We start from the raw sequence: 13,886 nt of genomic DNA, 5'->3' as shown, positions 1-13,886 counted from the left end.
TGATCAGGAGGGCTGAACCCTGGCCCCAGCCCAGTCCTCCTGACTCGGAGTCGGCATCTTAACAAGATCTCTGGGCACTGTTCTAGCTAATAGCCTAATAGCCACATCCCTCCATAGGCTGCTCAGCACAAGGGAGGCGATGGGGAGTGAGCTTGCATTCATGCGATTAGGAGGGGGACGTGGTTTCTAGTCCCAGACTTACCACTAAGCACCCACTTTCCACCTATTACTTGCTGCGAGCCCTGCCTACTTCTCAGGACTGCTTGGGGAGCCAACAGGGATCCTTGCTAGCAAAGCCCTACATGGCCTGGGCCCAGCCTGCTCCTCAGACCCTCCTGTGAACCGCTTTCCACTTTGCCCATTGCGTTCTCTGCACATTGACTGCCCACAGAGCTCGTTTCTGCCTCAGGGCCTTTGTACAAGCTGTCCTCTGCCTGGAATGACCTTCCTTTTGATCTGTGTGTGTCTGGCTCCTTCTTGGTATTCAGACCTTGGCCTAATTCAGTGAGACTCACTGAATTCAGTGAGAACCCCTCAATGCCAATCTAGTTACTCTCTAGGGAGTCACCCCGTTCCAATCCTCTGCAAAGCACTTACCCCATGTGGACAGTGACAGTGACTGTCTTATTCTGGGTTGGAGCTTCAGTGCCTTGAACTGTGCCTGGCACACTGTCTGCTCAATACAATATAAATGGCTGAGGAAGGTAAAGTCACTGTGGAAAAAAACAAAGCACTGTGTGAAATAGAAAATGTTTTTATTAATGAATAAAACCTTCCTTGCTTTCACTTCGTGATTTCTCTTGGAAATGATAACCATGTTACATTGATTAACAGCCTGTATCATATAAATGAAAATCTGCTGCTTTCTAGTCAGCAAGACTGGAGTGCAGGCTTCCTTATTCTCACGTTTCAAGGAAAGACGGTTCATTCACTTTCTCTACCGCCTCCCTTCAGGTATCCCTGTGATACTCCCCCCTCATATTAGTTTAATTTCATCCATTTCCCTTGAGAAAGCTAAAAACAGAAACGCTGCTAACTGAGGTCACAAGCTAAGATAATGTTGCGGTTAACAGATTCCTGGCCAAGAATGGCCAGATGGCCAGGAGGGTGGCTTGGCAAGGCTGCCTGGGATTCGGGGAAAGGCTGCAGCTTAGCAGCAGGGAGAACGTACATCATTAGGCTACAAGCCGAGACCTGTCCAGAGGCTCCTTCTGCCACCAAACAGAAACTTAAGAATGGTTTATTGGTTTCGTTGTGATTCTCAGTTAGCCAGGGCAGAAACTGGTTCTAAGTCCAACAGTAGAGGTTTCAGAAGGTTAGTTCACACAGTCTAGCGAGATGCCCCTGAAGACATTTTATCTTCCGTTGGAAAAGGCGCACAAAGAGAGAACCAAGTGCCGAATCAGCAGCGCGATGGCGCCATCTACTGACTGTGGAGAAAACAGCAGTCAGCCCTCGTGGCCAGTCAGGAACCTGCCTGGGGCTCCTTCTCCATGCCCAAGTGACCCACAGTACTGCGGAGGAGGCCTGTTGTGCTTAGACACAAAGTGGTGAGAAGTTTCTAAATATTTTCTTTAAGGTTCCAGCCCGTCATTCTTGTTTATTTACTTTCGACTTTAAATCAACTGAACTGCTCCAGAAGCCACCAGAGGTGCAATGGTTTTATAACGGATCAAGTGCTGTGAGCCTTCCTCCATGTCAATCACGTAGTCCCTGGAAAAGAAGGAAAAAGTGTATTCGCAGAGCTGAGCTGGTGCCCCAGTGGAGGAAGATTTCCCACCATCAAGGACTCACCTCTGCTCATCTGTTTCCGGTTCTACCAGTATGTTCTCCTGGCGTTCTTTTACTCTCAGAAACACGTATGAATCTAGATCTGGTTTGGGAACTGCCAGAGAAATGATAATGCGGAGTCAGAAAAAGCTCAGCCAACAAGATCAATGTGGGAAAGTTGCCGGGATTAATTGTCCTGAGCACTAAGGGACCCCTGATGTGAAAGCATTCTTGGGGAAGGGGAGCTTGAGAGATCTGGCTCTTTATAGAAACGGCACGCTTCCAATCTGTGGTTTCACACGGCAACAGCTCATGCAATAAAATGTGCTGCAAATCCCACCACACATCATGGAAGATACAAACAAGCATAACATGTGGCCGCTCTGGAAAGGGCTACCAGCAGCATCTGATAAAGCCTCACACTGGTGGCACATTCACTCGGGGAAGTGGAGAGAAAGAAGTCAATGCAGACTTAATGAGGGAAAGAGCCTGGGAGGTAATACCAAGGGCCAATGTAGAGATATGCGTGATGTTTTGGGAGGACAGACTGTATAACTCTAGTGAGACAATATTTTTATACAAAGGAGTAGGAGGAGAGAGAATGAGAAAGGCTGGGTGGTGGGACACTCCTGAATGTCAGACTATGGAATACAGGTTTTCACTGCAAGTGGCCCTTCACTGGCTGATGACAGGGTAAGAGGCTATTGCCTCTTCCACCATCAGCTAACATTTCATGTAAGGAGGTGCCCTGGGCTAGGTTGCTCAACAGCTCTCCCTTCCTAGAGCTCCGTGTGTGCCCGGAGGACTCCCTCAACTGCAGGTTCTGAGAACCTACTGGATAACTCTCAGTTCTAATGCGCTTGCTTAGCATTCGTATTGCCCTTGATTCCCTCATCCACCGGTGTGGGTTCAGGATAATTGGCTCAAAGGTGTAAGGGGATCCCCCTGGACTGCTCCGGGGTTCGGGGCCTGCCAAAGACACTCCAACTTCACAGGGTCAGTTGCCCCCACTGAGCAGCTACTGATTCCAGGAAACCCAGCTTAGATTTCAAAATGCTTTTACTCGCTCCGCCAGTGGGGTCTACGATGCTCTAGAGGTCTGAGGGGAACTCAGGGCACCCGGGCTAACAAAGCAAGATGGATTTCACTGGAGCAGGCTGATTCCCCCCCGCAAGCTCCCAATTCCAGGGGGCCTGGCTCTAGTCCTCGGAAGGGATCTGGGACAAGTGACAGGTGACTGTTTTAGGAGGTGTCCACCAGCATGGAGCAGAATTCAGTTAGAGTCAGTTTCAGGAATTCAGATGCATGTTCAGGGCTGTCTGAATCAACTAGATGCGATATCGCTGGGCAATGACTAGGGGTATGGTCCTTGCTTCATTCCTACTCTTCCAAGGTGTAGACAAAAGTGGCTGAACTGGACCTGGACTGGGCCTTTCGTTTTCCTCAGGCAGGTTCACCAAATGACCAGCTCAGAGCTCCACAAATCTGCTATGGGTTTGCCTTGCTCCTGGGGTTATAGGCTGCACTGAGTCCCCTCAAACTTCATTTGCTGAAGCCAACCCCAGTCTTTGAGAATGGGAATGTATTTGGAAATGGCCTTTAAAGAGCTAACTAAGCTGAAAGGAGACCTTTAGGGTAGGGCCAGGTCCAGGTGGACTGGTGTCCCTATAAGAAGAGGAAGAGACAGGACAGGCGCGTGTGCACAGAGTGGCAGCCATGGGGCAGGCCCCAGAGGAAACCAAGCCTGCTAGCACCCCAATCATAGGCTTCCGGCCTTGAGAAAATAAATTTCTTTAAGCCCTCCAGTCTTCATGCTTCGTTATAGCTGACTGAGACGCCTGGGCAACCATCCTCCCGCCATAGGGGCCCCAGTGTGGCCCCCGGGACAGGATGCATGGGAGATGGATTCCCAGAGCTCAGGTGTACTTGACCTTGTGGCCTCAGCACACTATATGTAGGCTATGAACAAGGGGGGTCCCAGAGAACTGTTTCATTCAGCCTGGCAATTTTGCTGGATGAGTTCCTGCTGGGTCATGTCAAGTTGCCAACACCGGAGGGCTATGCACTTGAACCTACAAGCCAGGGGCCTGGGTCCCTGACTGGCTGATCCCAGGCTGAGAGTGACTACCGTCACTCCCTTCCCTCAGCTGAGCAGGATGTTAAGGGGACCGTGCGAGATGAGCACAAAGGTGGCTTTGGCCGGGTTTCCCCTCTCCCAGCTGCCTTCCCTTTCTCCTCTAGCTCTCAGCCTTGCTCCCCTTTCCATGAGACGCCCCACACAACGAAAAATCCCGGGAGCTCTTCCTCCGGGTGTCTAGGAAGTGAGCAGGAATCACTGAAGGTCTGTTTAGCCTATTTAACTCGCCTTTGCAGCTAGGCAGTCCCGGCACGGGCTGGAATCTGTGAGGAAAAGCGTGCGAGCCCCTTGGGTGTACAGGCTTTTGCCTCCTCAGTGCTCAGAAGGGCCTAGCATGGTGTGGATGCCCAGATAGATACCGCCTGAAGGAACAAATGGCTGACCATGTGAATGAGTCTACGTTTTTGATGGTGGTCCTAACAATTTCAGCCTAAGCTGAAGACCACAACTCATGCTGCAATGGCTACCCTTACACCTGCTTTCAATGATTTGTTTTGGATCCACAATACTGTTTCTCTTCTCTTTTTTGCTTATCTACATACTCATTTTTCTGGGCTCGAGGATCTTATTCTAAGGTGCCTGAAGCTATGTCTGAAAAGAGAGCGCTCTGCTCACCTGACCTCAAGAGGTCCACCATCTGTAAGTTAGGAGGCATATGTTTTAAGGCAACATTCTTGAGGTAGGTCTCCGTGTTAGCCATGTACCTGAAAGAGAGGAATTGAGATCACGGTGACCACATGCCCGGCAGGAACTGCCGGGCTGGCAGGCGCGCAATAGTGGCCCAACCATCGGCTCCATGGAGACAACCACCAAAAGTCATGCTCACAAGCCAGGGAAAGCAAGCAGCTCCCCCGTGTCCTGCTCACTCACTGTTTGGCAAAGACCAGCTCCTCTGGAGAAAGGCTAGACAGCTCCCCTTCCTGGGCTGTTTTCTCCTTTTCAAGGATATGAGGGAAAAACTTCTCTATCTGAGGATAAATAAAAATCATTATGAAAATGGGTCAGGATTCAAGAATCAAATATACTAGTTTTCTGAAATGGGTTGAGGTTAATCTAGAGCTGACTTCAAAACGGGCAAGTCTTGGGGTGCCTGGGTGGCTTAGTTGGATAAGTGTCCAGACTTCAGCTCAGGTCATGATCCTGTGGTTCATGAGTTTGAGCCCCATGTTGGGCACTCATGCTGTCAGCACAGAGCCCGTTTCAGATCCTCTGTCCCCCTCTCTCTCTCTTCCCCTCCCCTGCTCGCTCTCTCAAAAAATCAAATAAACATTTAAAAAAAAATAATAGAAGCTAGTCTTCATGGTCAAGACCTTTTCTAGACTTTCAAGATTTTGAGAAGGCAGGTTCCAAAGAATTTAGAGCGAAGATAAGGGCTCTAAAGAGAGAATTTCTTAAAAGAAAATCTGAAAATACAACTGTAAATGGTATTTATGATGGAGAGAAGGGGATATCATTTAACATTTCTAGGTAATTGTACAAGCTGTTCCTCTATGAGGTGGAACATACAAAAGCTGGAAAGATGCATACAGAACACAGAGACAGAATAGTGACTCTTAATTATAAGAATATAATCGGGAAGGATGAAGTCCACAATGAGGCGAGCTTGGGGAAAATGTGGAAAAACTGCAGGTAGGGAAATGACAATGGGAAGGACCTGAGGCCAAGATAAACGAGCACTTATATGTTTAAAGGAGTTTAAGTTTTTCGGCTTGGATCAATTATTTTCCAGGATAAATTAACATTTGTATGGAGTTCAAGTGCAGGAAGTGTCCTATTATATGTAAACTGCTGTTGCTACTATATCATTTAGTGTACTAAAAACATAGGCAGTTTCATTCTTTCACTAATTAGCAGTTTCACTGTGGTCCAAAGAGGTGTGAAATACTGAAGATGGGTCCATTTCTCAGTTTTCAAAAATACAAAAAGGCGGGGGTGGGGGGTGGGGCGGGGGAACCTTCAAATACAGATTAGTTGCCTTAACACTGGTATGTGGCATTATATTAGAACACATCATTTAAGAGATGGTTTGTGAACTCAAAGAAAATTAAGTGCTTAACCTGAAGGGGATTTATCCAACTTAAGGGAAAAGAAAAAAAAAAAGTGAGTGGCCTGGTTAGTTGAGGGTAGGGTGGAGTGGCATATTTTTTTAAGTCTCCATTTTTTCAAAACACAATACCATTGTTATGACACCCCTGGGGACAAACTGTAAACCTGGGACTGTGTACAATATAGATCAGGAGACTCCTAAGTAGTTGAATAAACACTGATTCAACAGACAGATGTCAACCTGTAGGGAAGTCTCTGGTGGAATGCTCTACGGTTGGCCCAGTCCTATTAATGAACCAGTCCTATTAATGAATCATGTAAGACCTTTGATGACATACTTATCAAATTTGACATAAAGTGGAAACATAAAATGTTAAGAGATAGCTAATATATTAAATAACAAGATCAAGATCCAGGGACCAGGAAAATGATCCAATTTACTAAGATAAAGTGTAAGAGGTATCAAGCCCCACACTTAGGGGTCAAAAAATTAAACCATTCAAACACAGGACAGTGGCAAGATGGGAAAAGAGTAACTTAGAAACTTCAAAGAGGTTAGAGTTCATGGTAAGTGCAGAATGAATGGTGTGAGGTGTCTGTGAAATACACTAATGAGATACTGGGTGGCATTACTACCAGTTTAATATCTAGAATTAAGGGAAGCAATCATCCTGTTGTGCACAAGTGACCAAAGTGCATCTAGAATATGGTACTCTATTGTGCAGGTGGTACGATTTAAGGATACTGACAATCTAGAATCTTTGTCAAGAACCAGAACCAGGGGCATAAATGGAAACAAACGGCTGAAATGTTTAGCTGAGAGCACTCTCACGCAGAAGAGAGAATGTATTTCTTTTGTAATAACTAAGGGAACAAGTGGAACCAAATGGGAAGAAACTTCAAGGAAGGAGGGACTTTCTAGGGTTAAAACAGACATCCTACAAAACAAGAATGTTCTGTAGTTTAATTTTCATAAGTCAGATGGCCTCAGAACTATAGGTGAATGTCAAGTTACCACGGTCAGCCTGATGCTGGCGACACGATGGGTGCAAAGTCATTTCTGAAAGTGGTTTCCCTCTGGTCATTATTCCCTGGTCAACTGACGCAAGCGACTCTTCGGCACTACCGTGCTGTAATTCTACAGGGCACTGTTCACACAGCAGATAAAGAGACTACAAACGTGTCCCCGGAAGTGGGCACCACATGTTCCATCCACGCTTCTCCAGAATAACTTTTTGTCCTCTTCCCTCTTTAGCTACCAGCACCTTCAGGCCCCAGACTCTCCCAGGTCCCAGCCCAACTTCTCCCCAAGATGCTTAGTTTATATTACAAACTGCACCGCCTTAATGCCCACAGGTATCTCCACGTCAAACCTTCATGAGCCGACACCGCAAGTAGCTGCTAAGGACATAGCGGATCCTCTCCATCTCCATTCGGTGGATACTGACCTTCAGGTCCCCCTTCTTGGCTCTCCTGAGATTCTCTTCCTATTAAAAGAGAAAATGAAGTGTATTAAAAAAACATGATATTCAGACTAAGGACCTTTTTTGTTAATCTGCACAATTCCACGGGGACTATCATCCCTGGCAGTGTTGAGGACATTTAGGTCAGAGGAGAACAAAAAACCTCCTAAGAGTCCTCATTTTCATACACAAATAATATAGATAGGACTACAGCTTCATTATAAAAAGTTCAAACAATTCTCATTTACTTTTAGAAAATAACCATCTGAATAGAATCTGAATAGGGTCAGTTAGACCTAGACCTTAGAAAAAATATAGGGCAGTGTTAAACCACCAGTTGAGAAACTGTAAAATACCAATGTTTTAAAGGTACTCTGAGGCTGATAAGGACTTAAGTCCAGCTCATCTAAGCCAAGGGCCACAAACTCAAGTGTCTCTGGGGGCCGGGCAGGCAACGTATCTGAGAAAGGTGGGCATTTAGGGGCTGTGGGGAGTGGAGGGCACATGAAAGGGGGTGGCCCTTACTGCTCCAGTCAACCGTTCTCATACAGAAATGTGGGTCTGGTATTGACAGGGTTTAGACTTCTCAGGGAAAGCTGATGTCTGGATGTTCACAGGAATGCTCATGCTTTATAAATGCAGATAACTGACTTAATATTAAAAACAAAACAAGGCTGGGCTAAATGAAACAGACTACAATCCCTCACTATGCCAACAGACCCTTTCAAAGTTCCCTTCCTTCGGAACCCTGACAAAAGCACTTCTTACCATGTGGTCTAGCTGTTCCATGACACATTCTACAATTTCAGACTTGCTTTCCAGCAGCTCAGGGGCAAACTTTTCATTCATCCAGGCCTAAAAAACAATGTCCCCCCCAATATATATCAGTATCATTCACGATGGAGCAAAACAACCCTGTGAGTCTGCACATATCCCACGAAAACCACAGCTATTTCTGGCAAAGAAGACTGTTCGCGTATGAGTTGGGAATACTAGAAACGCTTTGAAAACAAGCTACGTTTATGATTGATTTTCTTTTAGTGGGAAGCCTGTGTTTACAATCCTAACCAACACTACCAAAATAAATCAGTGTTCACTTCAAAAATGTTGTCAGTATGATACCTACTACTGAGAGTAACACCACCTGGTGTTCAAACTGTACCTTTCACCAAATAGCAACACATTTCTACTTCTTCACCTGCTATTTCCCACCAGGGGGCACCAGCACCATTCTATAGTAAGAGATGAAGGAATACCTAAATCTACACATCTCATTCCTGAAGCTTAGAGCCAATTTACACATAATTTCCATTCATCACTATAACATCCGAGAAGAAATGGATACAGTTATCCTTATCTTATTAATGAGAAAACACAGATTATTTACTAACTGCCTAAGAGTACAGAGGATCACAGGGGGCGCCTGGGTGGCTCAGTCGGTTAAGTGTCAGACTTCAGCTCAGGTCATGATCTCATGGTTCGTGCGTTCAAGCCCTGTGTCGGGCTCTGTGCTGACGGCCAGCTCAGAGCCTGGAGCCTGTTTCAGAGTCTGTGTCTCCCCCTCTCTCTCATCCTCCCCTGCTCACGCTGTCTCTCTCTCAGAACTAAATAAAACATTAAAAAAAAAAAAAAGAGTCTAGAGGATCACAATATAAAAGTATATTCATCTATTAGTTTTAGAACAAGAGGTTAAATCCTTAATTTATGTATGACTCAGGCCCAGATGCTTGGTACATTTCAGAAATTACCAAGGCTTAGAGAACTGAAATATCCACAAATGACTGAGGAAAACTAATCTCCTCTTTCAATTATAGGAAATTTAGTTTCAGCACAGCTCAGAATGACATGCCAATCAGGCTCACTTTATTCCTCTTGATGTCCTTGAGTCTCTGCGTCTCCAATTATCACCATGAAGACATGTTATTAAATACTAGGTACTAATACTATCATAAAAATTTTTTCCCATGCTCAGCCTCCTGTAACAGTGCTGTAAAAGTTAACCAGAAAGACAGTCTGTAGTTTCAAGTAGCATATGCATGAGAAAAGCCCAAATTGTCATACAGGACTTATAAAGCAGGAGTTTTTCTTTTTGACTCCTTTCACTAAATACTGAATAGGTACAGTAATATTGATTACATATAACATGAATGGAGATATAAACACGTGTGTGCACAAAACTTCAATGACAAGTATTAGCATTACTTTCAAAGTTCCTGTCTCCCTCCTTCTTCAAAGGTAATCGCTAGCCTGACCTTAGTATTTAGTTTTCTGTACAGTGTCACTACATTTGTTTATTTTTTTAAATGTTTTATTTATTTCTAGGAGAGAGAGAGAGAGAGAGAGAGAGAGAGAGAGAGAGACAGCGTGAGCGGGGGAGGGAGAGAGAGAGAGGGAGTCACAGACTGAAACAGCCTCCAGGCTCTGAGCTGGCAGTCAGCACAGAGCCCGACGCAGGGCTCAAACCCATGAACCGCAAGATCATGGCCTAAGCGAACGTCGGATGCTTAACTGACTAAGCCACCCAGGCGCCCCTCACTACATTTGTTTATATCTCTACATAACAATTCCCAATGATTTCAAAGAAAATGATAGCACTTGCTGGGTACACTCTGGGGTAAAATGGGGTAGATTTCAGGGGGATTTCTCATTGACATTATGCAATTATTTTGATAACAATGTATAAAACATTAGGAGAAAATCTATAGATGTATAAAGCCTTCAAATAAAATGTTTTCAAAATATTTAATGAGAAACTTAAATCCACGTTCTTTTTTTTAATAGTCAAGTTCTATGTTTGAAACAGCTGTATCTGGTTTCTGATCCAAAAAAATTTTTTTTTAAGTTTATTTATTTTGAGAAGGACAGGACGAGTGGGGGAGGGGCAGAGAGAGAGAATCCCAAGCAGGTTCCATGCCACCAGTGCAGGGCTTGAACTCTCGAACCATGAGATCCTGACCTGAGCCGAAACCAAGAGTTGGACACTTAACCGACTGAGCCATCCAGGTGCCCCCCCCCATCAAAATTTTTAATGACAATCTGTTCATTGTTATGGAGTAAACTGTGTCTGTCTCCACTCCCCAATTCACATGTTCAAGTCCTAACTCCTTGCACCTCCGAATGTGCCTATAGTTGGAAATAAGGTCTTTACAGAGGTAATCAAGTTAAAATGAGGTCATTAGCTGGGCTCTAATCCAATGATCTGTGTCCTTGTATGAGGAGGAACTTTGAACATAGACATACATGGCAGACCATGTGAAGACACAGGGACAAGATGACCATCTACAGGCCTAGGAGAGAAGCCGCAGAAGAAACTAATGGCAGCAGGACCTTGATTTCAGACTTCTAGCCTCCGGAGTTGAGAAAATACATGTCTGTTATTTAATCCCCCCAACCTGTGGTGCTTCATTGCATAGCCTTAGCAAATTAATACAATCATTAAAATGAGAAAATCTGCAATGTAGGTAATAAGTTTTAAATCATTTCTTTAACAGGCATCCATGAGTATCCTCTCCGAGCTCCCAGAGCTGTGTTTATCCACAAACTGTCAGGTTGCTCCTCAGGCCGTGCTCTGCGGCCTCCAAGCCCGTGTCCAGCTCCAGTGGCTGTCCAGGTGGCGGATCCCGGCCATGGCTGCACTCGGCACTGCAACAGAGCCTCAGGCCCGAGATGTAAGTCATGCTCACCTGCCACAAACCGAGGCTGTGCTGTCGGATCCCATTATCCTCGGGCTGCCTTCCGAGGAGCCCCTCATACCCACAAGGGGCAACTAGCCTGGGGCCTCTGGCTGTCCCAGAGGGTACACGGTCAAAATCATGAGGCACTGCAGTGCACCAGTGTGTGCCACAAGCGTGGCCTCTAACTTAAACAGTTTTGCAAGTGTGTGAGCTTCACATAAATGGTTTCTTCAAAAACTCATCTTCTTATTGTTCTACATTATGCTCTTGAGAGTGACCCATGTTGTTGCAGGAGCTATCTTTCGCTCATTTTATTGCTAGGTTTTTTTCCCCATTGTGTCTATGTATCATGATTTTTATTCATTCTATTGTTGATGGATATTTGGGCTACTTATGGTTTTTAACTATTGTAAGCAATACTATGAACGTTTCGTGCACGTCTCCCGGAAGTTTTCTCTAAGGTTGTACCTGGGAGAGAATGATTGGGACACAAGATATGTATGCTTTTAACTTGACAACAAATTATTTTCCAAAGGGCACCAAATTCACTGCAGCATACAGAGGTATGCAAATGGTCCTACATCCTTGCTCTAAATGGTTCACATTTTTCATTTCTGCCAATCTGCAGGGTATGAAATAGTATCTCCTCGGGATTTTAATTGTCATGTTCCTGATCACTAAAAAGGTTGGACATCTTTTTTCACAGGATTATTGGCCATCCTAGTTTCCATTTCTGGAAGATGCCTGTTCAGACTTCATTTTTTCTATTGAGTAGTTTGTGAAGTTTGTTTAGATACTCTGGATACTAACACTGCAAACATTTTCTCCCAGTTTTGCAGTGTGTCTTTTTACTGTCATCAAGGTGTAAAAATAAAAGTTCTTAATTTTAATGCAGTTGTATCCATCATTTTCTTCCTTTATGCTTTGTGCTTTCGGACTTTTGCTTAATGAATCTTTTCCTAATAAGCAGGGGCTCTTAAGCTAGGTGGGCAGATTTCTGGGTGTCTGTGAGCCTCCTGAAATTATATGTAAAATTTCTCCATGTGTGTGTATATACATACATTATTCTGGAAAAAAGGGCCAGTTTTCACCAGATTTTCAAAAAGGTCTGTGATATAAAAACAAATTAAGAATTACTCCTATACAGTAAGGGTTATCATATAAGATGCAATTTTTAAATTATCTTTGTCACTCATAACATGCATGGTAAGACAGTAAGGAGAATATTAAAGTAACAAACATGAGACAGTTCTGGAAAGGGGCTGTTAAAGGGAGAAGACAAGAATAAGGCAATGAGTAGTAGATTATGAGCACACATTTTAGAGTCAAAGATACTTGATTCACATTGGGCAGTAATACTTACCTTATTGGATTGTTGTAAGGATTATTACAGCTAACACTGAGTGCTTATCATGTATCAGTCAATACAGTAAGCGTTTTACATAGATCATTTCACTTAACCCTCACAGCAACTCAATGGTGAAATAACCACTATTATTACTGCTTACCTGCTCCAGCCTTTCAATGAGCTCCGCAGGAGTCAGGACCACCTCTTCACTATCCCCATCAGAGTCCTGTCCGGTGACTTCCAGTTCCTCTGTCATCTTCTCTGAAACCAGGAACCTAATGAGAATAACAGAACCAATGCCCTGCAATGTGGTTTCCATATGTTTGCAAGAAAAGGCAACTGTATATCTACACCTGGTATTGTGGAGGCTCGCTGGCAGTGGCTTGTCAATTCATAGGCTTTGAGTTTTTCCAACTCTTTGCCTCTTCCTTCGAACCTTAAGTCGGGTATCCGTTTCTCAAAGAGGTCGCCCCTTAAAAGTGTTTCCAGGTACATCTTGAATTGAGCATCTATCACACCAGGCAGTAATTGTTTGCCTTCCTGGTAGAAGTGCTTTCCTTGGGTGAGGAAACTGTGCACTTCAGTTCAAATATAAATCACTCATCTGCTTTGCCCCCGGCACTTCTAAGTACTGGGACATAATTACCTCTGGACTCTGCGCTTAGCGCCGAGTTGAACTCACAGCAGACACTTAAACCTTTTGGAAGAACTAATGAATGCCTATTTTCCTAGAGGCCCAGCGACATCAGACCAGTGATCCCAAAGGCTAAGAAGGTGGGTGCTGGGGACGAGAGGATGCCCTCGGAGCATCTGGGAAAGTGAGCATATTCCCCCCTCTACTCTCTTCTCTCCATGCCACACGAGCACAGTAATCCCCTCCTCCAACACACACACACACACACACACACACACACACACACACACACACACACAGAAAGTACAGATGTCCCACTCGCCCACTCGGATGCTCACCTAGGCACCGGGCAGGCAGAAAGGCACTCTAAGGTAGCAGGTAGTAGTAGAAATTCCTGAGGAGCTGCCCGGGATTCCCAAGGAGCACCTGGAGGCGGAACAACAATTGCCAGGCCTTTCCCGGATGTAGCCGACCCTCACCGTCTCGGCTCCCGCGCTCTTCTCCCAAACTTTCCGCCCCGGCATGACGTCACCGCGCTCGGGCGACACTGACCAATCACGGCCGGGGGGCGGGGACTCGGATCTCCGCGGCCCCCGCGCCCGCACAGCCTCAGGAAAGGAGGTAAGCCCCACCCACCTCCGTGGGACCCCAGCTTGTGTGCTCGCTGCTGACGTGGCCCGAGGACTGTCTGGAGGGGGCGCCTCGTGACTGAGGCGGCCCAACAGAGTCAGCCTTCCGGTCCCCGGGGTGCAATGGCCCGAGCGCGCCCTGGCCAGCAGGGAAGCCGTCAAGAGAAAGGGGCTCTGTTAAAATC

General features: G+C 45.5%; 1 protein-coding gene across 2 annotated transcripts; it reads right to left on the bottom strand.

The window, feature by feature from the left end:
• Positions 1–738: 738 nt before the first annotated feature.
• Positions 739–13,559, bottom strand: GINS4 (GINS complex subunit 4). Of its 2 annotated transcripts, none has more exons than XM_039235575.1 (8): positions 13,411–13,559; positions 12,599–12,713; positions 8,185–8,271; positions 7,327–7,440; positions 4,778–4,875; positions 4,523–4,611; positions 1,795–1,885; positions 739–1,713 (listed from the first exon to the last, which is right to left on the bottom strand). In XM_039235575.1, the coding sequence occupies exons 2-8, from the start codon at positions 12,692–12,694 to the stop codon at positions 1,617–1,619; spliced, it is 672 nt and encodes a 223-aa protein (XP_039091506.1). In that variant the 5' UTR covers positions 12,695–12,713; positions 13,411–13,559; the 3' UTR covers positions 739–1,616. The 2 variants fall into 2 exon arrangements, with proteins under 2 accessions (XP_039091506.1, XP_039091507.1); XM_039235576.1 differs by having other exon boundaries at positions 12,599–12,699.
• Positions 13,560–13,886: the final 327 nt, after the last annotated feature.

This window comes from Hyaena hyaena, unplaced genomic scaffold (genome assembly GCF_003009895.1).
Source record: "Hyaena hyaena isolate Hyena2069 unplaced genomic scaffold, ASM300989v1 scaffold_100, whole genome shotgun sequence".
Classification (NCBI taxonomy): domain Eukaryota; kingdom Metazoa; phylum Chordata; class Mammalia; order Carnivora; family Hyaenidae; genus Hyaena; species Hyaena hyaena.
This window is presented reverse-complemented; position numbering and strand designations above follow the sequence as displayed.

What these genes read in the sequence shown, in the direction of transcription:
- GINS4 (XM_039235575.1), bottom strand. Translation starts at nt 12,694, where the DNA reads ATGACAGAGGAACTGGAAGTCACCGGACAGGACTCTGATGGGGATAGT. An exon ending in TCATTGAAAGGCTGGAGCAG is followed by an intron (nt 8,272 to 12,598) that starts GTAAGCAGTAAT and finishes ATTGTTTTTTAG; the next exon opens with GCCTGGATGAATGAAAAGTT. An exon ending in CCGGAAACAGATGAGCAGAG is followed by an intron (nt 1,714 to 1,794) that starts GTGAGTCCTTGA and finishes CTTCTTTTCCAG; the next exon opens with GGACTACGTGATTGACATGG.